Source organism: Boleophthalmus pectinirostris, unplaced genomic scaffold (genome assembly GCF_026225935.1).
Source record: "Boleophthalmus pectinirostris isolate CB_2022bp ecotype Guang Dong unplaced genomic scaffold, ASM2622593v1 HiC_scaffold_21, whole genome shotgun sequence".
NCBI classification, from domain to species: Eukaryota; Metazoa; Chordata; class Actinopteri; order Gobiiformes; family Gobiidae; genus Boleophthalmus; species Boleophthalmus pectinirostris.
Window position 1 is genome coordinate 164,413 of NW_026571175.1, and position 27,879 is coordinate 192,291.

The 27,879-nt window shown below is 41.1% G+C and overlaps 1 protein-coding gene across 7 annotated transcripts; it reads right to left on the reverse strand.

Moving 5' to 3' along the window:
• Positions 1-262: 262 nt before the first annotated feature.
• Positions 263-27,623, reverse strand: sema4ab (sema domain, immunoglobulin domain (Ig), transmembrane domain (TM) and short cytoplasmic domain, (semaphorin) 4Ab). 7 transcript variants are annotated; one of them, XM_055157276.1, is made up of 16 exons: positions 24,169-25,106; positions 23,933-24,075; positions 23,196-23,653; positions 19,303-19,463; positions 16,896-16,955; positions 16,704-16,802; positions 15,590-15,683; positions 13,694-13,816; positions 13,150-13,277; positions 11,575-11,756; positions 11,147-11,291; positions 8,060-8,246; positions 3,910-4,019; positions 3,333-3,499; positions 1,977-2,065; positions 263-1,186 (listed from the first exon to the last, which is right to left on the reverse strand). In XM_055157276.1, exons 3-16 carry the CDS (start codon positions 23,299-23,301, stop codon positions 534-536), a joined length of 2,304 nt encoding a protein of 767 aa, XP_055013251.1. In that variant the 5' UTR covers positions 23,302-23,653; positions 23,933-24,075; positions 24,169-25,106; the 3' UTR covers positions 263-533. The 7 variants fall into 7 exon arrangements, with proteins under 7 accessions (XP_055013251.1, XP_055013253.1, XP_055013252.1 ...); XM_055157278.1 differs by lacking the exons at positions 23,933-24,075; positions 24,169-25,106 and adding an exon at positions 26,523-27,623; XM_055157277.1 differs by lacking the exon at positions 23,933-24,075.
• Between the last annotated feature and the right edge of the window lie 256 nt (positions 27,624-27,879).

The window sequence follows — 27,879 nt, forward strand, 5'->3', positions numbered from 1 at the left end:
TGCTTTGCCCATATTCTTCCATGGTATGGCATCCTCAAAATGACAAACATACATTATTAATGTGAGCAGGGTCACCTCTCCACTTGTAACCATGGAGCCAAACTAGGACATTCCAGGCTAAGAATGAACATTTCCATGGAGATGAGCAGTATACGTAGTACACCTTTAAACAAGGCAATACATTCACACTCCACTTCTCACTAGCCTTGTCTTTGACCCTGTCTGCTGTCAAGGTTTTAGTCAGTTAAATGAAACAATTCCATAAGAGCTTTTCTTTATTTCTCTGACTTATAAACAGTGAGCAGACTGACTCTCTTGTAGAAAATACACAAGAAAACATAAGTTTGGTCTAAAATAATCTTTGTAAAAGCACAAATATTGAACACAAGTCTCAACCATGACACAAGTCCTCTGTCCCTCAACTGTGTGGGCCGGTTCCAGACTCTCCTCTTATGTCCTCAAAAAGCAGGACAGTAGCAGGTCCACAAGTCACAGTGGGACACTGGCCACGTGTTTTCTTTTGTCCACATGAGTCACAGTGGGATATTGGGCAGGTGTCCATTGGAGCTGGTGCTGCTGCGCTGGCCTTTGGGATGTGGCTCTATGGTACCCCCTCGCGGTCGGGGAGGAGTAGGGGGTTGTGGGGCCGTCCTGTTGTGGCAGTGCATACGCACAGTGTACATGAGCAGTGTGAGCAGCAGGCTGAAGCACAGCACCAGCAGCCCACTTACTATGAGGAGCTCCTTCAAATAACATGGCCCCTCAGGAGCTTTCCCAAAGCCCCTGTCTCTGTGCACAGACCGGACAGTGTGCAGTGGGAAGGTACTTGTCGGAGGTCCGCGGGGGTGTGTGCGGTGCTCTGTGAAGGGCTTGGTCAGGTGCTCTGTGATGAGCTGGGTGGGGGCATTGCTAGAGGAGGAGATGGGGATGCTGTTCTGTCGGACCTGGTACACGGCCATAGTCTGTTGGAAGCCTTTTTCAACAGATACACACAGGTAGTGTCCCAGTGTGGCTGGGGTGGCCACAAAGCTAAGGCTGCCGTCTTCCAGCTGCAGGTACAGCTCCTCTGACAGGCGACTGTTGGGACGCTCCCACTGCTGCCGGGACAAGAGGGAAGGGGCTGGGCAGTGGAGCCGGACCACCTCATTCAGAGAGACAGTGACGAGCACACCAGGAGGGCACGGGGCTGCAACACACACACAACAGTTACATTTCTGTGGCCCCAACACTGTCCTAAGGGCTGTAACACACAGACACAACAGTTACAGGTCTGAGGCCCCAAGTGAGAGATACCTGTGTTTTAAAATGTTTGAGTGAGAGATGTGTGTGTTTTAAAATGTTTGAGTGACAGATGTGTGTGTTTTAAAATGTTTGAGTGACAGATGTGTGTGTTTTAAAATGTTTGAGTGACAGATGTGTGTGTTTAAAAAATTTTGCGTGAGAGATATGTGTGTTTTAAAGTGTACGAGTGAGAGATGTGTGTGATTTAAAGTGTATGAGTGAGAGATACCTGTGGAAGCTGTTATTGTGTCTTTTGTCATGTTTTATGAATAAGGTGGGTCATGTGACTGGCCTTGGCCCAGCATGGGACTAAGGATGGAAATTTGCTTAGCTTTGTACAAAACACAAATGTAGTACCCACATTAAGCTTTTACCAGCTGTGTCCCCTTGTCTCTACATGTCTGGCTCTCGACTCCTCATAATGTCATCCACACACTCTTACACTTTGCTTTTCTATAGTGAAATACCATTTAAATCTACCATTTGTAATTAGACTGGCTGACCCACCCCTCTTGTATTCACAGGCGAGCCTGAAAAAAGACCATATGAGAGGAGTGGTCACATCTGCCATCTACTGGTGAAAAATCAAATTTAACACATCCTTAAATACCAAATACCATTTACAATAACAACAAGCCTGGGAGCCATTATGTGTAGGTTGTGGTGGTATAAAATGTTAAGTGAACAATTGTTACCTGTGGGCATGTGTGATCCAAACAGAGTTCTATGTGTGAGGGAGCTCACACACACGTCATCCACCTGCCCCTGCTCCACATCCTGGACCCTGCACACAAAGCACTGGCTCTCAAAGGCTTCATCTGGCAACACACTTTTACTAATTGGTCACCTCACACTTTCAGTAATTGGTCATGTAGGTTATAGGTCTGTAAAGAATGTAGTGTTTAAGGACGCTGCAATGCTGTTGTGGCAGACAGAGTTTAACTTTTAGTGAGGCAACATTTGTATCTGCACAGTGGTGCACACTCCCATGACAGTACAAGACCTATGCAAGAAACAATAGAAAACACCCATTTCTTGTATTGAACTAAAACACGTGGAAATTAAAGATGCAATGTAAACTCAGATATGAGAACTGTCACAGAGGAAAGTTTTACAATTGGCCTTGGAAATAGACAAGTGCATTGTGAGTCTCTAAAATAGAACTCATCTAAAGATAAACTAAAGGGAAATCAGTCTGAGGCTGACGACAGAGGCACAAGTCCTCTGCACTGCTCTCATGCTCAGTGTGTGTTCTCTCTTTGTCTCAAGACAGAAGTCTAGTTCCCACATGAACTATAAGGTCAAAAATGGAACATGAGGAGAGAGAGCACATTAATGAAAGTCTGTGGCTGGAAAGCAAACCACGTAGAACGAAGGAGAAGATAAGAAGAGATAATGTCTGTCAGTGACCAGTGCTCCTTGTAGTATGACCACTCTCATCGGGCCACGTCAGATGCAGATGACCGGCTGGTGACCTGCTTCCATGGTAGCAACCTGGAGCTCAAGGGCCCAGAAAAAAGCCCAGCAGAGGATGGACCTCCTGTGGAGAAAAGCCAAGCTTCAGCCCAGATGATGGTGCAGGACCACCCCTGTGGCCCCTGTGTACCACAGGAACACACACAGACTGTAACAAAGCATTGTGGGTCTGCTGAGAAGGTGATGGGCGGCAGCCTCTTATCTCTCCAGGACCTATGGGCCTCCAAGACTTTGGGCAAGAGGCTACAGAACCTCACACCACAAGAATGGTTTCTTCAACTCTATTGTTGGATGAACACTCTATAACACCTGCTACTTTAGAACATCTGTCACTGTCACTTTAAACAACTCCAATGAACCTACTTGCACTGATAGTTGTAGACTGTTGTTCTGCCATACTGCATTTCACAGTATACATGTACATGCTCTTTTTACCTTATTTTAATGCATTCCCTTATGTTTATTATTATTATTATTATTCTCTATTACCATAACTGATCAATCAGCAGGGCATTTTTTTCAACAAGAATTTCTTTAGTCGATTACAGCCCTAAACTCTAGTGTGTGATACTTACAGAACAGTGGTCACAGAACGGCCCACTTCCGCACAGACACGCCTGCCACTGTCCCAGCCACAGAAGGGGTCCTGACTCAGCACACACTGGGCACAGGTCCGGTAGAAGGAGCAGTTGGCCATTGGGAGGCTCAGAACCCCTCCCGACATGCCAATAAATATGACATCCTGCAGGAGAGCACGTACTTCACACTAGGATTGTCAAAAGGATACTAATCGATATTAAAACTAGTATCATCTAGATATTAATTTGAGCAAATATTGATGATATCGGGTTGTACCAGCGTAACACTACATAGCCTGGCATATGCCCTTAACCCACTATGGCGACTGAGGGATTACACAGATATAAGGCAACATGGTAATACAACAACTGATTGTTGATCATTGTAAAATTATGTTGAAAATGACATTCCAGTGTCTAAATGTTTTTATTATCATTCTGGTATTGAGTATTAAGCCTATTCCTTAATATCAAAATTGAGTTTGAAATGTGTACACTCAGCTCTGCAACATCAGGTGTATTTGTAGTATTTGTAGACTTTACTGCTGATGATACACCAGGTGGAGGTGAGTACCTTGGAGAGCTTCATGCTAGTGATGGTCTGCGGCTGCTTGAACACTTGAATCTCCTCAATGATGTGAGGCCCAGTCTGCAGCAGCACCACCTTGTGGATGAGCCCTGTCACTGACAGAAGAGCAACGGTGAGGGTGACCAGTTTGTATTAGTCTTTACCATAGACTGTAGAAAGAAGTGGACTAAGGGAGTATGTTGTCAGCCATAGCGTTCGGCTCCAGTCAAATGCAGCTGATCGAGGCTGGCAGTTAGAGGGGCAAATATAGGAGACAATGAGTATCAACTGTAAGTATCGTAAAAACCAAAGAATCAATCCAGAGTGAGGCTTTTGAAGGTACTGTCCCTTCTCACCTGCACTGCTGGTTTGGCAGGGGGTACGTGATTAGCAAAGCTAGCAGATGTGACCTTGGGGAAAGAAGGTGCCTGATTAGTCTGTTATTAATGTTCATATCTTGATTTAGCAAAAAAATTGTGAAATAGGACCAGCATCATATAGAGAGGTAATCTGAACAGTGGTGGTAATATGAACATTTTAAAGATCAAAATGACAAGCCTTACAGTTGGATTTTTCAATAGAATATTACTCGGACCCAAGGTCAATGGAGCTAGAAGCACCCCCATGCTCACTTCTTATTTGGAAAATGGCAGCTAGCTATATACTATGGAGGGATTAAAATGGCAATAAGTACTATGTTATGACCCTGTTATGGAGGTTTTATCACTACTGTCCGGTTCAGTAGAGTTGTGATCACAGAGTGGTACTGTTTTAGTTGCAGACACATGTGTGCTAGCGTTATCAATAGAAACACATGCAATGTCAGTGCACTAAATGAGTGTGCAGCTGGATCAGAGCGAGGGAAGGAGGACACCACACACACAAAGGCAGATGCACACACAGAGACAGAGGGAGAGGAAAACTGGACTTTTAGTCAAATTGTGCAGATTTAAGTCAAATCTTGTGAAGAGGAGACAAAACTAGGAGATAAAAGAACACACTCTGCTCTCTAAAAAAGAGAGTGTAAATCCACGAGCTCTTACTGACACACGATTAGCTGTAGACCTGCTGATTAAAATGTGCAAGTCTTATCAACCAAAGCAGAGATCACGATTTACTGATCTTTCGATTTTTAGCACTAGGTTTAAGAGAAGATAACACTGAGGTAGTGCACAGACTAATAATGAAAACACTGTAAACTTTGCATATGCTCACAAAATGGCAGTGCCCCACGCAGGCTTGGTACTTGGTAGTTGAAACTTGGTAAATATTAGTATATTACAGCCCTGCCTTCATAACAGTTGCCCCAAACTTATGCCAGCAATTTTGAAGTATGCAAAATTACTGTCCATCTTGGTCCAGAACTGCAGTGAGTCAAATGAGGCGACTCACTGGTCTCACATAAGTCCGGTCTCTCACCTTGACCTCAGCCAAGCACCATCAGGACCTGGGAAAACTTTGCTGATCTGTCCAATGGGCCAAGATACTCTGGGGAGAGAACGTGTGTGTGGTGTGTACATTTGAATTAAGTCTGAGCAGCTCAAACTTCTGAGCACATTTCATAAGAACTGCATTCAGCACTTTAGGATAGGTGCAATACATCATATTATTTTTAGGTCAACATTATGGCATTTTATAAATATTCTTAATATTTATAAATATAATGTAACAACTAGGGATGCACCGAAATTAAAATCTGTGGCCGAAACCAAAAATGAATATCAAATGCAGTTACTAAGTTTTTCCCTATTTTTTTTTTTTTTTTTAATATTGCATAAATAGCCCAGAATAAACTTTTATACATATTTTTAAAAGAAAGTAAATGTTTATTTAATATTCTTTATATATTCCAGTAGCCTTTCCAGTAAGTATACCAGAAAGTTTTTCATTCACATTAGGCTAGGCCATCAAACATAACAACAATTCCAAAAAAACGTAAGTGCATTAAAGTGGATAAACCCAAACAAATTAATTATTGTCCTTTTGGCACAAGTCTGCTTAGCCACAGTAGACAGGCTCATAATGTAAACAGAAGGCTCAAGTAAATGTCAATAAATGTGTGCTTGTACCCTCATACACTTAGGGTGTGCTCACATTAGGATTTTAGAACCCACGCATGGATTGCCCCGACAGCACGCTACATTTGTCCAGTGTAAGTGCAACTGAACTGTGCCCAGATACGGATTAGAGCCTGGCCGATATTATCGGCCAATATGGGCACCTGGAGACATATCGGCTATTGGCCGATATGCTTGCTGATATGGGCCGATATTTCACGTGGGCATGTTATACCTCGTTATAAATATTAGACTCTCTACATTATGTTCATATAATCCAATTTATAGACAGATAAATGTCCTAATATGTGGCTCCGCATCAGTATTTATTTGCGGTGTAATTTGTCTGTGTCCGTACTGTCCCTGAACACACCCCCAGAGTCACGTCACTTCACTCACGTGCTATTGTTTACACCCGCAGCGGTGCGCAACACTGAGATTATATTCTTTTTATGGACAATCGTCTTGAGTCTGGATTAAAAGGACTTTTATTAGTGCAGATTTGTGATGTGAGGAGGAGCCTGTGTAAGCAGTGAGTGTTGGAAATATGTTAACTTTGAAGCTAGTTAGCTGTTAGCTTCTGTAGCTCCCGCACATAAACAGGCTGTTTTCTATTGGCCTATTGTAAAGTGACTGTATTGTCCGTATATTTGCTACTGGACCAGCATTGATATGTAAATGAGCTGTGAATAGACGTGTGAATGATCCACATTTATGCATATAATTAATTACCGCGGTGCGCACGTTTTTACGGCTAAAGGCTAATAGCGATAGTTTACTAGCTAGGAGTTATGGGTCGGTCGCGATCGAAGCGGCTCTTAGAGCCGACTCTTTGAAGCGAACAACAGGAGCACGTTTCTTATTGGGAGCCGTGTTTTCTCTTTTTCTCACTTTTTCTCTTCAAGTCGCTTGTAGACCCGTAGTTTGACAGCAGCAGCGGCTGAAAACGAAACTTTCAGAAATATACGTGTGCATAGGATTTAAAAAAAAAGTGTATATTTGGCTGCAGTTCAGCATAAAATGAATAAACCAGGACTAATCTTGGTCTTGAGAGAGAGATAGAGACCGAGTCCCGACACTCAGTCCTGGTTCAATTCTGGTTTAGTCCTGTTTCACACATGGTTTAAATCTGTTTTAGTCCTGGTTCAGTTTTAGTTTAGTCCTGCTTGCAACAAAACAATCTCAACGAGTCGCTTGGGAGCCGAAAAAGCCGGCTGCTTTAGTGAGCCGAGCCAAAAGAGCCAGTTCTCAAAAAAAAAACTGGAATACCCATCACTAGTAGCTAGAATGTGATGCAAAAATGCCATTAGGCCAATTTACTGTATGTAAATATGATGTAAAGAGTCAGAATAACAATAAATGTTGCCTAAATAAACCCAATTTAGAATCCACTAGAGCCAAACCTAAGTTTTTTAAACAATTCAAGATTTACAGTGAATTTTTACATCACTAAATATAGCAGCGTCAACTCCCATTATATCAGTTTCATATCGGCCACAACAAAATCCATATCGGTCGGGCTCTAATACGGATGGTTGGGACCTTGGCCTGTTTGGAGGAAGTGGGTCAAAACACGGCACAGTTGCTCATGTACACACAGACACACGACTTTACTATACAATCCCTGTGTGCGTGTGTGTGCGTGTGTGTGCGTGCGCTGATGTTACTCATACGAGGAATACAGTAAATAAACTCCACTCCAAAACATTTACCTTCAGTGAGGACTGTGACAGACAAAAGTTTAGCTGCCTCTTGTCTCTGGCTGTCCTCACTCCTCTGCTCTCTTTTTATATCCATAAACTCATGGAGGAGCACGCATCATAAAAGGACGCACATCTGTCTCACTATTTAATAGATATTTCTGCTGCTGGAAATGTATTGTCCCTTTTCCACAAAAAGAAAAAAAGAAAGAAAAATAAATGTACTGTGGGGCCAGTCCATTTAAAGCTCTAAAAAAAGTGCTTTACAGTAGTTTCAATAAGTGATAATAAATTCTGATTATAGTCAGGCTGTTCCTTTACACACTCTACATGCTCTTCCTCCTCCCTATTGTTACTGTGCCTTTGGGGGGTTACTGTGAGTTTAGGTCTGGCACATACCTGTGAGTAGAAAGAGTGTGGTATATGGCCTTCCGTTGGCTGCTTGCACCCTCTTCACACTGATGTGACTGTAGCTGTGCTGTGACACTAATGTCAGCCTCTTGTCCACCGGGCGCACACTCTCATCGGTCAGAAAGTTTTCTTTAACAAATCGCAGTGCACTATCTGAGGCATTGTGCAGGCCACACTGGACATGGCAAGAGAAACAGCAGTTATTTGAGAGGGGGTATTATACTTCTTTGGAGTATTTAGTGCTAACACATAACATATTTAGATCACCTTTTATGGTTTTGTAAGTGCTATATTTCGCAGTTTCAGAGTATTAATTAATCATTGCATTTATATTGCGCCTTTCAAGATACCCAAAGCACTTTACAGTTCATTGTTCATTCATTCCACACTCAGTGATGGTAAGCTACTAGCCACATGCTGCCCTGGGGCAGACTGATGGAAGAGAAGCTGCCAATCTGCGCCATTGGCCTCTCCGACAGATTTTGCCACTGCCCAGTACTACCTAGGCCTGGCCCTGCTTAGCTTCTGTAGGAGCTATTTGCTTATTTTGTTGATTCTAAAACTAGTTTATTATTTTTGTTTGTTTAATTAGCTTACTAATTTAGTTTTGTTAATTTGCATAATATATTTTTGCTATGTTAAGATTATTCTTGCTAATTTCTTAGTCTAAGTTAGTATTATTTACGTTAGCACCTTTTTGCTTTTGGTTTAATTTGGGTCACCTAGGGGATAAAGGAGGGTGGTACACATGGACCAGAGTGCACGTGGGTGGACCTATGTTTTTTTACCAGTCAAGAGGAGAGGCAGCAGAAGTAGGCCTTCAACATGTATTCCTTGTTGCTTGCCAAAAAAATGGAAAATAAATCTTGGAAAATCAGCTCTGGTCATGGACATTGATTTGTACTGCGTAAACCACATACCCATGGTGCCCAAAGGTGATTATTTGAGTTATGTTTAGTTCTGAGTTTGCTCACCGCTTTGTTTGTTACTTTTATTTGACAAATAGTCACTACAGCTTCTGAGATCTGACGGGATCAGGCTTTGACAAGTCAGTATGGCCACAGAACTATTAACATGTTTAATTATTTTCAGTTTCTCACTCCCTTTTCAGAGCTATCATAATATTATCAGCATGCATTCCGCTAATATAACTACTGCACATTGGGTTTGTTAAGTTGGAGTGTATTACTTTGTATCTTCCTTTTGTACATTTATTGAAACTGTTGTGCGGGAGCATGGATGATTGGATTGTATGCTGAGTTTTGAATAGGCCCAAGAGAGATAAGTAGATTACTCAAACATGCATGGATGAAACCTCTTCAGGCATGCTTTTGATGAGGGAACATTAAAACATGATAGAAATGAGATGTGTGATATTTTTCCTGGGATTTGCTGTAGTAACTCCCCCAATTTGGGGGTCACTGAGTTCTTTGATGTCCACGGGCACCACTGATGCCTTCACCTTCCAAGCCTTTTTCAGCTCTTCTTTGGGTGCCTGGTATTCTTTTTAGTTTCTCATGTTTCTTTTTCCTTATATTGCCATCTCTTGGTATTGTGATGTCCACCACCACGGCTCTGCTCTGGTGCTTATCCAACACCACTATGTCTGGTTGTTTCGCCATCACCATCCTGTCAGTCTGTATCTGGAAGTCCCACAGGATCTTGGTTTGGTCATTTTCCACAACCTTTGGAGGTGTTTCCCACCTTGATCCTGGGGTCTCCAGCCTGTACTCTGCACAGATGTTTCTGTACACTATGCCCGCCACTTGGTTATGTTGCTCCATGTTTGCTTTCCCTGCCAGCATCTTACACCTGCAGTTATGAGCTGGACTGTCTCAGGAGCCTCTTTGCACAGTCTACACCTTGACTGATGTGGTAGATCTGAGCCTCTATTGCTCGGGTACTCAAATCCTGCTTCTGTGTAGCCATTCAGACCAGCCCTCGCAAGCCACTGGTAGGATATCCTGATATCAGCCACTTCAGTATCTTCATGGCAGGACAAGAACATAACTGAAGTGGCTGATATCAAGAAATCCTACCACTGGCTCAAAAGAGCTGGTCTGAAAGACAGCACAGAGGCACTTATCCTGGATGCAGAGGAACAGGCCTTGAGCACCAGAGCAATAGAGGCCCAGATCAACCACACCAGACAAAACCCAAGGGGTAGACTGTGCAAAGAGACTCCTGAGACAGTCCAGCACAGAACTGCAAGTGTAAGATGCTGCAGGGAAAGCAAACATGGAGCGACATAACCAAGTGACGAGCATAGTGTACAGAAACATCTGTGCAGAGTATGGGCTGGAGACCCCAGGATCAAGGTGGGAAACACCTCCAAAGGTTGTGGAGAACAACCGAGCCAAGATCCTGCGGGACGTCCAGATTCAAACTGACAGAATGATGATGGTGGAAAAAAAAGAGACATAGTGGTGTTGGACAAGCAAAAAAAAACAAAGCCATTGCAATACCAAGCATATTGATATGTAATATCAGGAAAAAGGAACATGAGAAATTAGAGAAATACCAGGAGGAAGAGCTGGAGAAGATCTGGAAGGTGAAGGCATCAGTGGTGCCCATGGTGATCAGAGCACTAGTGGCTGTAACCCCCAAACTGGAAGAGGCTACAGCAGATCCCAGGAAAAAACATTAGACATCTCACTCCAAAAAAGTGCAGTACAGGAATAGCAAAGATACTGCAGAAAAACCTTAAACTTCCAGGTCTCTGGTAGAGGACCCAAGCTGGATGAGACCACCTACAGAGAGTGAGTATGTACAGTATGTATAGTATAGTATTCTTACTGGAGCAAACATGGAGTATACATTTTGGTTCCTCTTCTCACTGTTGCGATGTGCCGTATTTCATTAGTGGCACGCACGCGATTGTGTCATGTTGTGAAATGTGATCTGAAGGGGACTGACTTAATGAGGGAGCAAAGAGAGGGGAGACTCACAAAAGTGATGTTGTTTTCAGCAAAAAACATATTCAAAACAATAAATGGTAACACAGTGATCTAAACATCTTATGTGTTAGCAGTTAATACCCCACTCTTAAAAAAGTAAGAGTATGATGGAGCTGACCTCTCCAGGACTGGCTATTTTCTCATGGAGTCTCGAGCTCCATTGCAGCGTATCCCTATTCAGGACTTTGTAACTCCCAGAGAATGCTGACCTGAAGCTGCCAAGACTGAAGACACAGACGGCCGAGAGACCAGACTTTAACCGCCTGGAACAGAGGGGACAGGGAAGACACAGTCCCATTAAATTACAGAAAGGACAAAGACACAATCCTACCGCAGAAAACAAGCTCAGACACGGCGCTACTCGAGGACAGAGACACAATCCCACCACAGGGGACAAGCTCTGAGACACAGTCCTCAAAGACACACAGTACATATCGGTATCAGCAGACAGAGGTGTCAGAGGGACAGAGACAGCTGTCCTGTTCTCTAGTAGGACTAAGATCTCACTCAAGTGCAGTGTGGGTAAGTCCTGTGTTGTTTGCTCACCACTGAGAGGTGAAGACACCGTAGAAAAGCGTGTCTTCAGGAGCAGCACCCTGTTCTGGTGGGAGGATGTCCATATCCTGGATCAGGTTGTAGGGCAGTTCTCCGTCATCCTGACAAAGCAGCTGAGCTTTGGCGAATGTTGTCCAGCGTCTCTGCAAGGTCCTCTGTCCCCCCACATCACTCTGCGCATGGGAAAAGGGATATCAGCACATGGGACATGAGCACAAGGAACATCAGACATTTTGTTTTTGAAGTTCAAATGTTCAAATAAACTTAAATATCTGTACTTTCACCATCACAGCTGAGACAGTAACAGCCTATAAAAAGTTATCATTGCCAGATGTGACCACTAGGGCTTGAAGAAGTTTTAAGCATCCAGGTCAACACGTTTGGCATTTAAGGAGACTGGCCTCTTCCAGACAGTGTCAAAACATCCTCTTAGAATTATAAGGTTCTATTTGCGTTGTGGGGAGTTCTTAAATATTGAGGTTTAAAGAAGGCTACAACAGTTATATGGGGTATTAAAGGGACAGTTCAGAATTTTGGACATAGGGTCTCATTTCCTTGTGAGCCAGAGTGCTGGAGATGTGTGGATATACTTTTTGAAATAATCCATCCAGTCCTTGTATTTGGAGAGGTTGCTGGTGCTAGGTTAGTGCATGTCAATGGCCACTGTTGGTCTTACCCATTCCACAAAACACCCGAAGCAAATCTATTATTACACCAGACTGTCCATGGAAATGTTTGTGTTGATAGAATAATTTTAGAAGTAAAATTAACCTTGCATCGCATGAATCGTTGCATGTTGAGGGACTATTTTCTCAGCAGTGGAATTTTACTCTGCTATAGTTAGTTGTGATGTAATCAATTCACTTCAAAATAGAGTCGCGAGAGACCCGTTGTAGCTAGTTCCACTACAGTTGGATTGATCAGTGGATTACAAATGATGTGGCAACATGGTAAATCAGTGTGCATTTATCAATTGCAAAAATAAAGCCAGCAGGTGGGCACCACAAAGTTTTCACCACTTTCCAGTAAGAGACCCAAGAAAACTATGACTTCTAAGTTGCTGGTTTGGACATGGCGCCAGGTGATATCACTCCGCCGCTGCCGAGCTTTCTATCAGGAAGTACAACTTGCTGCTGCTGCTCAGACATAACAGACTTCAAATGCAAGGTTGGTTTTACTTCTAAAATGATTCTATGGACACAAACCTTTCCATGGACAGTCTGGTGTAATAATAGATTTGCCTCGGGTGTTTTGTGGAGTGGATAAGACCAACAGTGGCCATTGACTTGAGCTAGACTAGCACCAATAACCTCTCCAAATACAAGGACTGGATGGATTATTTCAAAAGTGTCTCCATACATCTACAGCACTCTGGCTCACAAGGAAATGAGGTCCTATGTCCAAAATTCCGAATTGTCCCTTTAACTGCTAAGACATTTAGATCACATATATACATATATTAATATGTTTAATAAGTGTTAACTCTCTGAGCAACTCCTTTTCTCCAAACATACCAAAACCGTAACACAGGCCAATGTATACTAAAGCATGGTGTGAAATGCTTACAATGCAAATCTGAGCCACACGGGACACCAGGAGCCTGTCGATGAAGTCATACTCGCGCCCAACTTCACTGAAAAAGAAGTAGATCTTCTCCTCCACTGGGACAAACATGGAGCGCATAAACGTGGGCTCTGCACAAAAACAGGTGTCAAGAGTCACCTCCCCTTCATTAGAAGTTCTGCACTGACATCATTTTGCTTGAAAAACTCTCCTCAACATTCTGAGTAGCACTGAAGCAGCACTATAAGCAACATAACAGGCAAAATTTATTTATTTGCTTTTTAAGCCTTATTTTGTCTGTAAAGCTGTTGTTTTCGCTCCACAATATTTATTTCCCCACCACACGAACTCAGAAACATTTTTCTCTAAGACAGAAGTCGCAACTGGACTTTGTTCCTTTTGACCAAGGAAGAGCGATCAGTAGTGAACGCTTGCCGGCCGCACACAGGATTTGACAGATTGTTTCAGTACAATTGTGTGTTTGTTAAAGACAAAGTAAATAAAACAATGATGAATGACTAAATGAAGGATCTTTAAACAGACTTACCCTCCAGCCAGCCCAGAGTGTCGTCTAGCTTCAGATCCCCGCGGGCGGCTTCGCTCAGGTGTCGAGAGATGACAGGCCGGTTCCCTCTGTAGTCTGCCACTGTGGCTGTGTACAGCTCTCCCTCTGAGACAAAGCACATGGCATACATCACAGGTGGGTACTACTCACCTAAATTTAGTAAGTTACATTCACTTACATTGCTCTTTCTTTCCCCAAATACTTTTTTACTCTTACTTGAGTAATTTCTTGGACAACTACTTTGTACCTCTACCTGAGTAATATTATATTGAAGTTACTTTACTCTTACAATTTTTGCATGCTTTACTCACTGTCATTGCCATACTGTCCAGTGTCCTCGCTGCCCTGTACTGTGATCTCTTCAGCTCCTACTCATCGAGGCAAGTGCCAATGAGGAAATACAGTATCTATATATAACATTATCACTTATGCTGTAATTTCCCATCTAGATAGATATCACGGCCATCCTGCCCGCTCCAGTACATTTGGCATTTAAAACCAAAGCATGATGCAGGCTGACAAGCTTTGTACTCATTATTGCCCATTATCTTGTGGCTGAATGTCTATCTAACTTTGTGGTTTATTAAAAAATTTATATTATGCATTACTTGTATTGTTATTGGCTTTCAGTGTTGGGAAGGTGACTTTTAAAATGTATTCCCCTACAGATTACAGATTACATACCCCAGAATGTAATTTGTAACGTAATCCATTAAATTACTTAAAGTGAGTAACGTAATCTGAATACTTTGGATTACTTGATTTGCTGTAGAGAAGCAAAGACTAGGATATTGTAACATAAGATGTTTTGTTTGCTAAAAGAAAATAAAAAGCCCAGACTTTACTTAACCGTATAAAAAATATTATTGATAGTTTAGTCCTGTTAAATCAATGTCAAATCCTGGTTTAGTCCTGGTTTAGACCTGGTTTAGACCTGGTTTTAGTCCTGGTTTAGATCTGGTTTTAGTCCTGGTTTAGTCCTAGTTTAAACCTGTTTTAGTCCTGGTTTAGACCTGGTTTTAGACCTGTTTGAGACCTGGTTTAGATCAGGTTTAGATCAAGTTTAGACCTAGTTTTAGTCCTGGTTTAGATCTAGTTTAGACCTGGTTTTAGTCCTGGTTTTAGATCTGTTTTAGACCTGGGTTAGATCTGGTTTAGATCTAGTTTAGACCTGGTTTTAGTCCTGGTTTAGTCCTGGTTTAGACCTGGTTTATTCCTGGTTTAGTCCTGGTTTAGTCCTGGTTTAGGGGGATATAGCCCAAAATGTGAAACCAGTAAAATACCGCCCTGTAATTCATTTATTTCAACAAAGTAACTGTAATCCAATTACCACTCACTGAAACAGTAACTGTAACTGAATACAGTTACTCATAATTTGTACTCTGATTACGTAACTCCGGTACATGTAATCTGTTACTCCCCAACACTGTTGGCCTTAATGTTTTAAATCTTTGGACAGACATGCTAATAGAAGTGTGCAGTATTAATGGAAGGCATCTGAGAGCAGAAATGCTCAGATTTTGATTGATGGACAGAAGAGGAGCGATTTTCACCTCTTACATCACAAAACTGGGAAAATACAATTCCAGGTACGTGTTTGATGAGGGAGACATGTTACAACATGTCTTAAAGCTTAATAAAGAGCATTTTACATAATATGTGTGCTTTTTTGTTTTGAAATAATTCATATAAATAAAATGTTGTGTCTTATGCTTATTCGTTGCAGTGTATTGCTGAGTAGCCCACAGCAAAACGCAAATTCTATGGAAAAAAATAATAATTGGAATTTTATTTGCGGCACTTGAGAGAGTGAGCTCCATCTTCTATCAAGACATTGAGGGCACTGAAGGGGGCTGAGTCCTCAGATGTGTCCCTTACCCACAGCAATGGCCGTGTTGGGCTGATACGGGTCATACGGGCAGCGGCCTCTTCCTTCATCTGACCGCTGGCTCATGGACAGTGTCTCCGTGTCCTGGGGAAGAGAAGAGGCTGGAGGTGACCAGAGCCATACAGGGGTGTGTGTGTATGTGTCTATACTGATGTGCATATGCGTGCATGTTTGTGTGGGGAGGGAGGAGTGGTGCCAGAACTAACCCTGTCACAATAACAAGTGTGATATATTTCTGAAGTACAGTCTATCACCAATTATTGGAATAGAATGAAAAAGTTTAATATTTTACTCATTTCAGAAAGTCAAACCTATACAAACTCATTAGAGAGAGAAGGAGAGAAAGAGACGCAGAGAGACAGAGAGAAACTTTACTGATCCTGAGGGAAATTTAAGTTTTGCTGGAGCAAACTGTTGCAGTTTTGCAGCAGCGTTTCCACTGCACTTCTCTGTCACCTTTGTGTCTCAGTCAAAGGTCTCAAAGGTGCAGTTTAACAGATGGACTATGGACTGGACCCTCAGGCAGGGTCAGCAGATTAACTTTTTTTTTTGGCTAGGAAGTGAAAACCGTGTCATATGAATTCATCTGCACATAGAGAGAAGGCCAAGGGTATGTGGCACTGGAGACAAAGCAAAGGGTGGCTACATTGAGCATTTCATTTAAAACTATAAAAAAATAAAAATAAAAATTAGTTGAGCTATTTTCATAGCAATTTCCAGGGGAAACCAGGCAAACACAATAGGAATGGCCTCGTTCTTACTCTGCTCTTTCTCTCCGCAAACAGCATCTCAAATGTCCATAGCTAACTACTTAGCTACCTACTTAGAGGTAGAAACGCAGATTTAAAGCACAACAAAGATTTAAATATAAAAACCAAAAAACAAACAAAAAATAAATAAATACATAAATAACAGCAGAATGAAAAAGTTCAATACTTAAATTGCATCAGTAATGAGCCGCAGAAATGATTAATTCAACCTTATATGACTGTAACCTTACCAAAAGTGCAAAAGCAGTGCAAAAAACAAAAAGGTACATACGAATATTGAACAATAAGTCGATCTAGTTATTAATGTGACAGGCTTAGACAGCAGCAGACTCACGATGTAGACACAGCGCGGGCTGAAGGCGAATGTCCCACATGTGTAAATGTGAGTTCTGTTCAGGAACTCCAGAACACGGATGAAGTTGGCACAGTCCTCCTGTACAGAAGAGCATTCTGTTACACTCTTTTACACTGAGATCCATAGCAACAAGAGTTCATGTAAGTAAGCAGGAGCCTTGGACATTCTCACCACTCTCTTGCCTTTCATGGAACATTCCTCAGTGTCTTTTTCCGTAGGGCTCCACTCCAACTGCAAACACCAACATACAAATATACATGTAAAGTGCTAAGATAAATAACTGCTTAGCTATTTTATATAACCACTAGCCTCTCAAGATCATACTGAAGTGTGGTATATGGCTAACATATATAGATGATAAACAATAATACTGAAAGTAACTATAAAGCAGAATTATCCCCCAAAAAGTCACTAGATACTAAATGTATCTAAAATGTGTAGATCTATAATGAGTTACTGATAACTCTTTATTTTGGGGTCCACTTATTAATATCGAACTAACTGCTGATTTGCATAAAGTGGTCAATTTGGTGTACATGGTTAGTACATTTCTAATTAGCAGCAGGGTAAGGTTATGCAGACATGAAAAAGGGTTGAATCAATACTAAATATCAGTAATATTAAATTAAACACTTATAAATATGCAAAAGAGCATCTAGTTAAATTTTAATATGCATACACTAAAATAAATTGCTACCAGGTTATTTATACAAATCTCTACAGCGCAAATCTAATGGTGGTACAGAAAAAGGCCCAATAACCACTCCTATAGTTCATCATTGTACAGAGGTCAAGTGAAGAGAAGGATAGTGATCACAGCTTCATAGATACACACTAACAGAAAAATTACAAAAGATTTTTCTTCTTTCTTATTATTGTTACCATCTTCTTCAATGACAATATTGTATAGTGGATAGAAGGAGGGATAGGATGGAATAATATTTTGATTGCAGCCTACGAAAGCCTTCTCTACACACTAACAGGTTTAGTTGTTCATTATTTTGCTTACATTACATCATAAACTAGCAAGTTGTAGTAATACAAATATTCATTAAAGGTATCAGTTCAAATAATGTGATATTTTTCCTCAGTAGTTCTTAAAAAGTGGTAGCTCTTAAACTGGTGCTGCCAGTTTTATTGCTTAGTTTAGAGTCCAATATCTCTACACTTTTGTCCTTTGGGTAAAAAAAATACTGTAGCTACGGTGTGTCTCAACGTATACACTGTTCAAAAAATTTAAAGAACACTTTGAAGACACATCAGATCTCAATGTGAAAAAAAGTTGGATACAGTATCTATACAAATACGAACAGGGCAATGTCTAAAAGATACTCCCTTTTTTAATGGAAATTACATTTTCAGCCTACAGAGGGCTTCATTTTATAGACACCCTGAAAATCAAAGTGAAATAATGATGTGGCAGGCTGGTCCATTTTGTCAACATTTAGTTTCTGCAACTCAAAATGCTTCTCTTGTGTGCCCCCCATGTGCTTCTATGCAAGTTTGACAATGTTATGTCATGCTCCTAATGTGTCATGTAGGATGTTATCCCAGATCTGTGTAAAGGCATCACTGAGCTCCTGTAGAGTCTGAAGAGCACCCTGGCATTGTCTGATGGACCCAAACATAATGTCCCAAAGGTGTTTTGTTGGGTTTAGGTCAGGTGATCGTGAGGGCCATTCAGTTGTATCAATCCCATTCATCGTCCAGGTTCTGCCTGCAGACTCTTGCCACATGAGGCAGGACATTGTTGTGCATCAGGAGGAACCCAGGACCTACTGCACCAGTGCAGGGTCTGACAGTGTGTTCATGGATTTCATTCCAATACCTAATGGCAGTCAAATGTTTGGTTGTTTTCTAGCCTGTAGAGGTCTTTGCGTCCCTCCATGGACATGCCTCAAATGAGCATGGCTGCAACCTGCACACACAGCTCCTTCCACCTGGATAAGCTGAGGCTGGCTCCTTTTGTAGGCCACCTCCTTTAATTGGGTGAGAACATTTGATAGGTCAGGTAAGTACAGGCAAGTTATTTTATTGTTTAGTAATAGTTAGCAATATCTAAACAGTGATGACAAATATTCAATTACATCTAATACAAAAATATATGTGTTTTGATTATAGAAAAATACTAGGAAGAAAAACCTAAAATATTTGTGCACCATCCTAACAACATGGTTACTTTTCTTACTTTTTGTAACAGGTAACTAAACTGCACTAGGCACATTCTAAGTCAATAAACATTTTAAAATTTTCTATGTTTGCCATTTTTTTTACATGGTAAGAACTCCACATGCAAAACCATTTCTGTTTTAGGGGTTGTCTCATCATTGCCGCTCTAGAGCACCTGTTGTTCATTTCCATTAAAAGAGATGGCATCCTTTTCTTCCAAAGACATTGCCCTGTCCATATTTGTACCAACAGATTTTTTTTCAGATTGAAATCTGATATTCAAAGTGTTCCTTTAAGTTTTAGAGCACTGTATATAGTTCTGCCTTAATGGTTTAGACCTGATTTATACCAGTTTAGATGTGGTGGGAAACTCCACTGAGATTAAACCTGTAACCTTCTGCCTGTGTACCTTTCGTATGAGACTGATGCCCTGGCGGTGTCTAACGTCCAGCACTAGCACAGCGTCTTGCGCTCCCACATACAGTATGTGGTGGTCTGGGCTCAGCAGTAGAGTGGTGCAGTTCTGGACATCATGAAGGAGGAAGGAGGTCAGGGCTCGGCCGGGGCTACCTGCATTCACAAACATGGAGCATCATTCCTGAGAAATCACAAAGGCTACATTTGATTTATGATTTTATTGTTCCTCATCCTCAGTTTACAGTGCTCAGCAGGAGACTATGGACCAGTGGACTCACTTGGTCATTGCATCCAACAGATCAGTGTGTGGATGCAAAACAACTTTCTCCAGCTAAACTCTGACAAGACTGAAGTCATAGTGTTTGGTCCACAGAAACAAAGGGACAGTGTCAGCAGTCACCTCCAGTCTCTCTCTCTAAAACCTTCAAATCAGGCAAGAAATCTCAGGGTAATAATGGACTCAGACTTGAACTTTAACAGCCACATCAAATCAATAACATCTGCAGCCTTTTACCATCTAAAAAACAGAGCAAAAATCAAAGGTTTACTGTCTAAAGCAGACTTGGAGAAACTTATCCATGCGTTTGTCTCCAGTAGGTTAGACTACTGTAATGTTCTGCTCACTGGTCTCTCCAAACGAGCTGTGAGACAGCTGCAGAACATCCAGAACTCTGCAGCTCGGGTCCTGACTCAAACTAGGAAGTACGAGCACATAAGTCCTGCGCTCAGGTCTCAGAGAATAAACTTTAAAGCAGCTCTGCTTGTGTACAAGTCTCTCCATGGCTGAGCACCAAAGTCCATCTGTGACATGTTAGTGTCATATGAACCATCTCACACTCTGAGGAGCTCAGGGACCGGCCTCCTGCTGGTGCCCAGAGTCACGACTAAACAAGGGGAGTCAGAGTTTCAGGTTCATGCAGCTAAAACCTGGAACAGTCTTCCTGAACATGTGAGACACACTCTTCTTTGACGCCGTTTAAATCCAGGCTCAAAACATTTCTGTTTAACTGTGCAAATAACTGAAAGGTTTTCATTCCGCACTCTTCTCTCCAATTTATGTCTCTCTTTTTTAATTTTAATCTTCATGATTACTTATGTTTTGATTTGTTTTTATTATGATTTTAATGTATTTCTTATTCTGTAAAGCACTTTGAATTACTTTGTGTACGAATTGTGCTATACAAATAAACTTGCCTTGCCATTTGAAACACATCCAGCAGCAGTTTGAGACAAGACTGAAATCTGACCTGAATGAATAGTAGAATGCCATATGATGTTATGCTTTCAGATGGCTGTTGAATTGGTGGCTCAGTGGTTAGAGCTCTCGTTCCACCAACCCGAGATTGGAGATCCACTTCCCAATCAGTACTCTCGTTGTGTCCTTAGGCAAGAAACTTCACCCATATTGCCTACCATGAATGTGGTGTGTGTGTGTGTTGGTAATGGTGGTCTAGAGAGTCAGTTCTGTCAGTCTTCTCTGAGCAGCTGTGGCTACAGAAGTCTCTTACCACCACAGTGTGAATGAATCCTGACTACAGCAGAGTGATAGAGCTATAGAATGAGAGATAAGAGCTAGATAACCACCAATCCCCTGGTAATTGGACATAATGGGTTGCATTCACATTCTCAAATTTGATGAGGTCTTAATTTCAAGGTCTACTGTCTGGAAGATTCACTTCAAAAGAAATAACGAAACTTGTAATATAATATTTATTTTGGATTGGCTCCATATACTTTGGGATTGAATAATGGCACCATGTTCTGAAGTTATTAAAAAAAACTTTTTTGTTTTTGATTTATGTTTATAGAGGTTGAGCTTTGTGACAGTTTTTGTTTCATGTGGATAGAGCCAGTAGTTACAGAGATATTAACCATAAACAAGATCAACAAATCTGCAATGTGACAGGTAAACAGCAAAGAATTCTACCATTCTGACTTGTTCTCTAGCTGTTAACTAGAGGGATGCTAGAATATGCTTCATCTGAGCCACAAATGCACATGTATTTTAGCAAAATAGTAAGTGGTAGGATTATGTATAGTTATAAAATGCTCATGTCATTTTACTTTTACATTTTGCTAATTAGCATGGAGACATGATCCCTTATCAAAAAGCTGCCTGAAGAAGTTTCACACATCATCCATACATGTTTTTGTAATTTAGCAATCTCTTCTGGGCCCTTATCTTCCTTATGGTTAGGAGTACAATCCTATCCAAAGCTCAGCCCTCAGCATACAGCAATTTTCCATAAATATACAACAACATGATACAAGGTAATATACTACAGCTTAACAAACCTGATGCAATGTGCAGTAGTTTCACAAAATGCATGCAAGTTGTGATAGCAAGGGTGGGTGATTTAACATGGAGAACAAAGGGAGGGAGGACTCAATGCATCATTAAAAGGTAAACTAGTGCTCTAAATATATTATTCATTAGCAATTAATACCCCGTAGAAGTGTAATACACCTTTGTTAAAAAAGTAAAGTTTATGTAATTTTTTTTTTCTTATTATTTTTTTTAATCATTTATCCTGCAGACAGAATAAATATGTTAAAAACCACTGACAACTCAATTGTAATTTAATTACAATAATAAACTCATTCAATAACCTTGCATGCCTATAGCTGCAAAAGTCTGGCTGCCTATCCATCTGAAACAAAATCTGGCACAAAGTTCAGCCTCTGTCAGCACAAATAAACAACAACATTGAAGGGAAATTCCAGCCATGTGCTGCTTTGGGAGTTCACACTTCATTGTGACTGGTTAAAGCAAATATGTCAGATTTTCATGTTCGTCTAATCCTCACTTGGTTTGGTGGATAGTACCTGTGCTAAATATGGATCATAGTTTTACATAAGTTACATGGCAGTTTGGGGGGAAAACGTTGAGAAGAAAAGTACAAAAATACAAGATGTATCAGTGAGTTAGTTTTATAACTCACTGATACATCTTGTATTTTTGTACTCTTTCTTTTCTTCTTTAAACTTTGATTTCAAAATAAAGGTATTACTTATTTGTGTGTCTAATATTAACTAGTGTGTCATTCTTATCAAGTTTTGGCCCTTGTTTACATTATGGTTCTTGGTGAGTGATGGAATTAACACACGATAAATATACACCTGACAATACACAAAAGCACAACATAACCATGTCACCTACACTGCACATGGACACAGGATCAGATCACCATATCGCCCCAACTGTGACAAAACCTCCAGCAATAAGAGACCTCTGGAAATATCAGGTGCCACAGTGGGGTGCCAGAGACTCTAGTTGTATCCTTAGGCAAGGCACTTCCCCCACACTGCCTAGTATGACTGTGGTGTGTGCAGATGTGGTGGTGGCCTGCCTCCGGGGCAGCTGTAGCTAAATTAATACTTTGAAGTGACATCAAGTTAGAGGTGTTCTGCCTGTGTGCCTCTACTCCAGAGGAGTGTTCAGCAGTTGGTGACAAAATACACACATTAACTAGCAAAAAAAATGTTTTAAGATTGTCTGAAAACCAAAAACAAAAAGTGGCTAATGACTTGTTTGATAGCATCAGCTCCAGTTTAGTCAGTTCTTTATGGTCAGATTGTGTCAAAATAAAGATCAGATTAAAATGTAACTTGGGTAACAGAGCTTCAGAACAGTTATTATCACAGCCCCAGAGAATGTTGATGACATCAGTTGCAGAGTATCAATAGTAGCTCACCACCACCAAGTGTGGAGTGAATGAAACATTCACTGTAAAGTGCTTTAGGTGTTTTGAAAAGCACTATATAAATCCAATGTATTATTAGTCCCAATTGTCAGATATAACAACAGTTGATTTGTTAATGATCTTCAGTGAGGTGTTGATTGTTGCAGTGGTGTGGACTAACCACAGACTGTGTGGGACTGACCTAATGAGAAGGAGACTCTGGGTGTGACGCTACTGCCACACTGTGGCAGGAGCAGAGACAGCACCAGCAGACACAGCTCTGACCTCTGCATCTCTGACCACTGCATCAATGGTCTTGCATAAAAGGGCTCAGAGGGGGATACAGAGGGTCACAGAGGTGTACAGAGAGGATACAGAGGCACGGTGTGTCAGCGGAGTACAGAGGGGGAGTCAGAGAGGGGTACAGAGGGTCGGGGTACAGAGGACAGTACAGGCAGTCAAAGGGAGGTTCAGTGGGGTCAAAGGGGAAAACAGAAAGTCAAAGAGGAAGTCAGAGCGGTCAGGGGGTATATAGAGGGTCAGAGAGGGGTACAGATGGAGGACCACAGGTCGTCAGGCAGGAAGAGGCAGGGTCACAGAGGGTCAGGGAGCTTTGGGGGCGCCACGTGCTTTGGTCCCGACACTGGACCATCTTCTGACCTGTAACAGAAGAGAGGGACTGTGAGAGGAGCACTCTGGCCCGATACAGAGGTTGTGGAAAAGACAAATTAGTCACATCACAATGTACATTACACTGAACTGAAGGCTACAGTTCAAGGTGCACAATAATAATACATTCAAGAGCCACTGTAGAGGTCTGAAGTAGGCACCAAAAGATTTTTCAGTTATCACAGTAAGTGCAGCCTTTGCGACTTGACACTTGCGCCAACTCCAATTTGATCGCGCTGAACAATAGAAAGTCGGAAAGAGAGTCGTTACCTCTTGGTTTGAGTGGACTAGACTCATGGGTGAAGAAAATGAGAAACTGCCACAACAGACGTGCACGCGCTGGAGTAACCCAAGTTTTGAACGGAATGGTGTGTCATGCGCGCACAATTCTCCCGTAAGCCGACGCGCCAGCCCTAGCCCATCGCAAGCAGAGACACGGAGTCAGGTGTGTTCGCACAGATAAAGCCTGTAAAGCGGACAAAAGCTGAAACAAGTCCGTAACTGACCCCGAGTTGACGCGGAAGGGAATCAGCCAATCACTCGGTCCGTACGCACGCAACGTAGGTGGTTGGGAGTTGGAGCACAATGCGAGAGCAGCGGGCTTTTCTCTCGGCCTTTCCCCCACTTCTCCACAAGCATGCAGCACAATAACAAACCTATACGGAGCCTCAAGCCGTCCAGATCGAGCGCCTCCAGAGGAAAGCCTGATTATTACAGCTAACAAAGAGGCTGGATAATCTCAATTCTACAGCGTCTCCACAGCTGGAAGGGTACTGGGCTACAGTGTCTTCAGTGCAGAGAGCAGAGGCAAGGAAGCCGAGTTTACTGTCTTTATGTTATGATGACTAAGAACACTGTAGAGGAAGTAGAGCATTCAGCCTAGTGAAATCCGAAAATTACCCAAGGACAAACAGGGTCAAACTGGCACAACTGGTGGAACAGTGACAACTGAATACTCAGAACCTCCAGAATTCCCTGCCTGAGCTGCAGAGGCTGGGGTTTAGGTAGTGACCATTCAGGTCAGAGAGAGGACTTTTAGATTTAAACTAACTGGATTTGAGAATTTGAATTGGCAACCCAACTGAGGAACTCATGTGAAATTCATTCTACCTTCTGATCAAGTAATTATCTTGAGAAGCAAAATATAATTTTATAAGATCGCCAACTTGACCATCATGTCCTATGTGTTTGTAGCCTAATAATAAATCTCTATTGTATAGCAGAGATTAAAGTTCTATTTGGTTTGAGACAGTTCGGTCAAGTATTCTGGCCTACTTTAACTGAACACATTGTGGTACTGTCTATTCAAGTGTGCACACAGTTCCACTGTAAGAGGAGAGGTAGAGACAGAGGTATCTGGTACCACAGTAGTGCTATGGAAAGGCAGATCTGGCACAAATAACTATAATAACCAAAACTTGTTCTCAAGTAAGAGTAGTGTTACAACAAACAATACTAGTGAAGTAGAACTGAAAAGTAGTCATCCAAGAAATGATTCAAAGTATTTGGGAGAATGACTTAAGTAAAATTGACTGTTTGGAAGTAGCTGATTTACAAAAGAAAATATTGAATAATGTGCAAAGTTTGGATTTTTGGATGGACACAAAAATTAGACAAACTAAATCATAGAATGCTGCAACAAACACAAATATTCAAATCATCTCATATTGTTGCATAAAGCTTTTGTCAGAAGAGGGACCGAAACCTTTATTCAAGAAACTTAAAAAAAAAAAAAAAAAAAAAAAAAAAAAGTAGGAGTATGCTGCTAGAAAAGTACTCCGAAAAGTAAAATTGCTTTAAAAAGGTACTCAAGTAAATGTAACTGAGTACTACTCTAAAAGCAAAAGCACAATAGGCCTAATCATGTCTGGATATTGGCACCTGGTCACTGGGTTAGATCTCTTAAAGCAATGTTATATATGCCATGCATTCTCTGCAGCAAGAGCAAGTGCTCAGCAAAGCAGTTATTTGCATTAAAATATAATGTTGTTTTGAGTTCCGCTTGTAACAGACCGACTCTCTGTATGTGTTTAGTAAGTGTAAGTAAGTGAATTCTAGTTCAACAGTAAAACAGATGAATGGACTGACATTAGAATCTACACCGGGGTCTCCAACCTGTAGCTCTCCATTCCCTTTAAAGTAGCTCCCAAGGGAATTATACTGTTGTACTGAAGAACAAAAATTTTGTTAATGACTTGCCTATTACTATTGTAAATATATCATTTTGAAGCCCAACTTTGTGCACTAATGAATGGACAATAACTTATGTTTTATAGGCCTCTAATTGTACCCCAAGGCTTGCCCTCTTTCTTATAATTGACTCAATTTCTTGCAGCTGCTAAAATGAGAAGCTCTCTGGCATTTTTGGTAGCTCACCGGAGGAAAAATGTTGGAGACCCCTGATCTACAAAATGGAAAAGGGACAAATTCTATGAAGCATAAACAAAATGGACTGATTATTTGAATCCATAAGATCTGACTTTATGTAGGATTTCTTTGTTTGAGCAAATGTGAATAATTATATTAATGAGTGTAGCGGTACTCTTCCCACTTCCCAATCGTTTTATTATAAATGAAACTGAAAAAAAGCCCATAGTACGCTATTTTCTGATCTATGTTATGATGTTGTTTCCTCACCAGAAACAGACCTGGAGTTGTGTTTTGTTTCATTCACTTCACACATGTTTAACACACAAACCTTGCAATATTTAAAATGTGTTCTTCTCTCAGACTGAGAGCAATTATTATTCTTAATTTATTTTAGAGCCTATTTTACAAAACAAGGAGTTGTTTTGTAAAATAGGCTCTAAAATAAATTAAGAATAATAATTACAAAAAAAAGAAAAAAGGCAGCACTCACCCGAACAGTGTGATGGGCTTGTTTAGAGTGGCGGGTGGCTGCTCCCCCTGCTCCTGTCTCACACCTGTGCAGTGAGCAGGAGAGGGCTGCATGTGAGGCACAAGAACAGGCCGCGCAGCAGCATCGCTAATAAGGACTAAGAAGATTGACCAGGATTAACCATGACCTGGAAAAGCAAGAGGCTAACGGCTAAGGCTTTTGTCACCTGCATCAAACCTGGAGCTCTGTCTTTAAATGGCCCATATCACACTATTTTATTTTCAGATCTATGTTATAATGGAGTGTCCTCATCACAAACAGACCTGGAGTTATGTTTTGTTTCATTCACACATGTTTAACACACAAACCCTGCAAATTTAGGAAGGGTTCTTCTCTCATACGCAAAATACTCTGTGTGCTAAAATTCAAAATTTAAATCTGATGTAATGAGAAAGGCTTGATACTGATTACAGTACCACAGAAGCCAAATAAAGAAATGCTGCCCTACAAAGGCATAACATGTTTGGTCAAAAATGAGTTCATGTCATTTTGTTTGTACTTGAGAGCTCCTTTATCATGTGAATAAATAGCTCAAAATTGACCTTTGACCCTTATTTGTCAGTTCGTGTTCTCTGCCTTTGTATCATGAGCTAAAAATAAGGAGTCATGCAAAGGCAAACGGCAGTAACAGTGTATGTTTTATTTGTGCTTTAGTTCATAAATATATTTTATTTTAAAGTCAAACCTCTTGCCTCCTTCTTTTTGTTGCAGCCTTGGCACAGGGCCTGAACACATTCAGTAAATAAACCTTTGAATTCAATTATACTTCAATGATCTTTAATGTATGTAAAGTATTGTGTGTATTTATTCATACTGTACACACTCTACTGCAAAGTCACTTGTGTTAAACTGTTTCACTGTGTAAGTGTCGCCGCACGATCCTGATCAGCACTAAACAGGAAATCCAAAGCTCTTCTATGTCATTTCAAACAATCACATGATGACTGGAGCTTGGTGATGTTTTTTCTTAGAATGGATGGAAGTCTGGGCAAAATCAAGCAAATAATGATCAGGCCAGTTACTGACTTTGGCCTTTGCACCGCTCCTTATTTTTGGCTTATGATACAAAGGATGAGTACAGGAACTGACAAATATAAAATAACAACTTTTCACATACAAATATTTCTTCATTATAGCAACTAGTTGTCAAATGTTGGGAGCTCTACCTACTTTACTTTGGTCTGGACAAAATAAAAACTTTGAAGTAATTTTTCTCAGTTTCACACTCTGGAGAATTAATGCCTTTTGCTTTGTAGGGCAGGATTGCCATTATATTAGTACGTTTTAATCTGTTGTAAATAATTATAATGTGGGTTTA

Bases quoted from the DNA above. Each gene is read 5' to 3' on its own strand.
- sema4ab (XM_055157278.1), bottom strand. From the start codon at position 23,301: ATGCAGTGGTCAGAGATGCAGAGGTCAGAGCTGTGTCTGCTGGTGCTG. The intron at 13,817-15,589 runs GTAAGGGACACA...GCTTTGTCTCAG, and splicing joins CAACACGGCCATTGCTGTGG to AGGGAGAGCTGTACACAGCC. The intron at 11,757-13,149 runs GTAAGCATTTCA...TCCCATGCGCAG, and splicing joins GTGTGGCTCAGATTTGCATT to AGTGATGTGGGGGGACAGAG.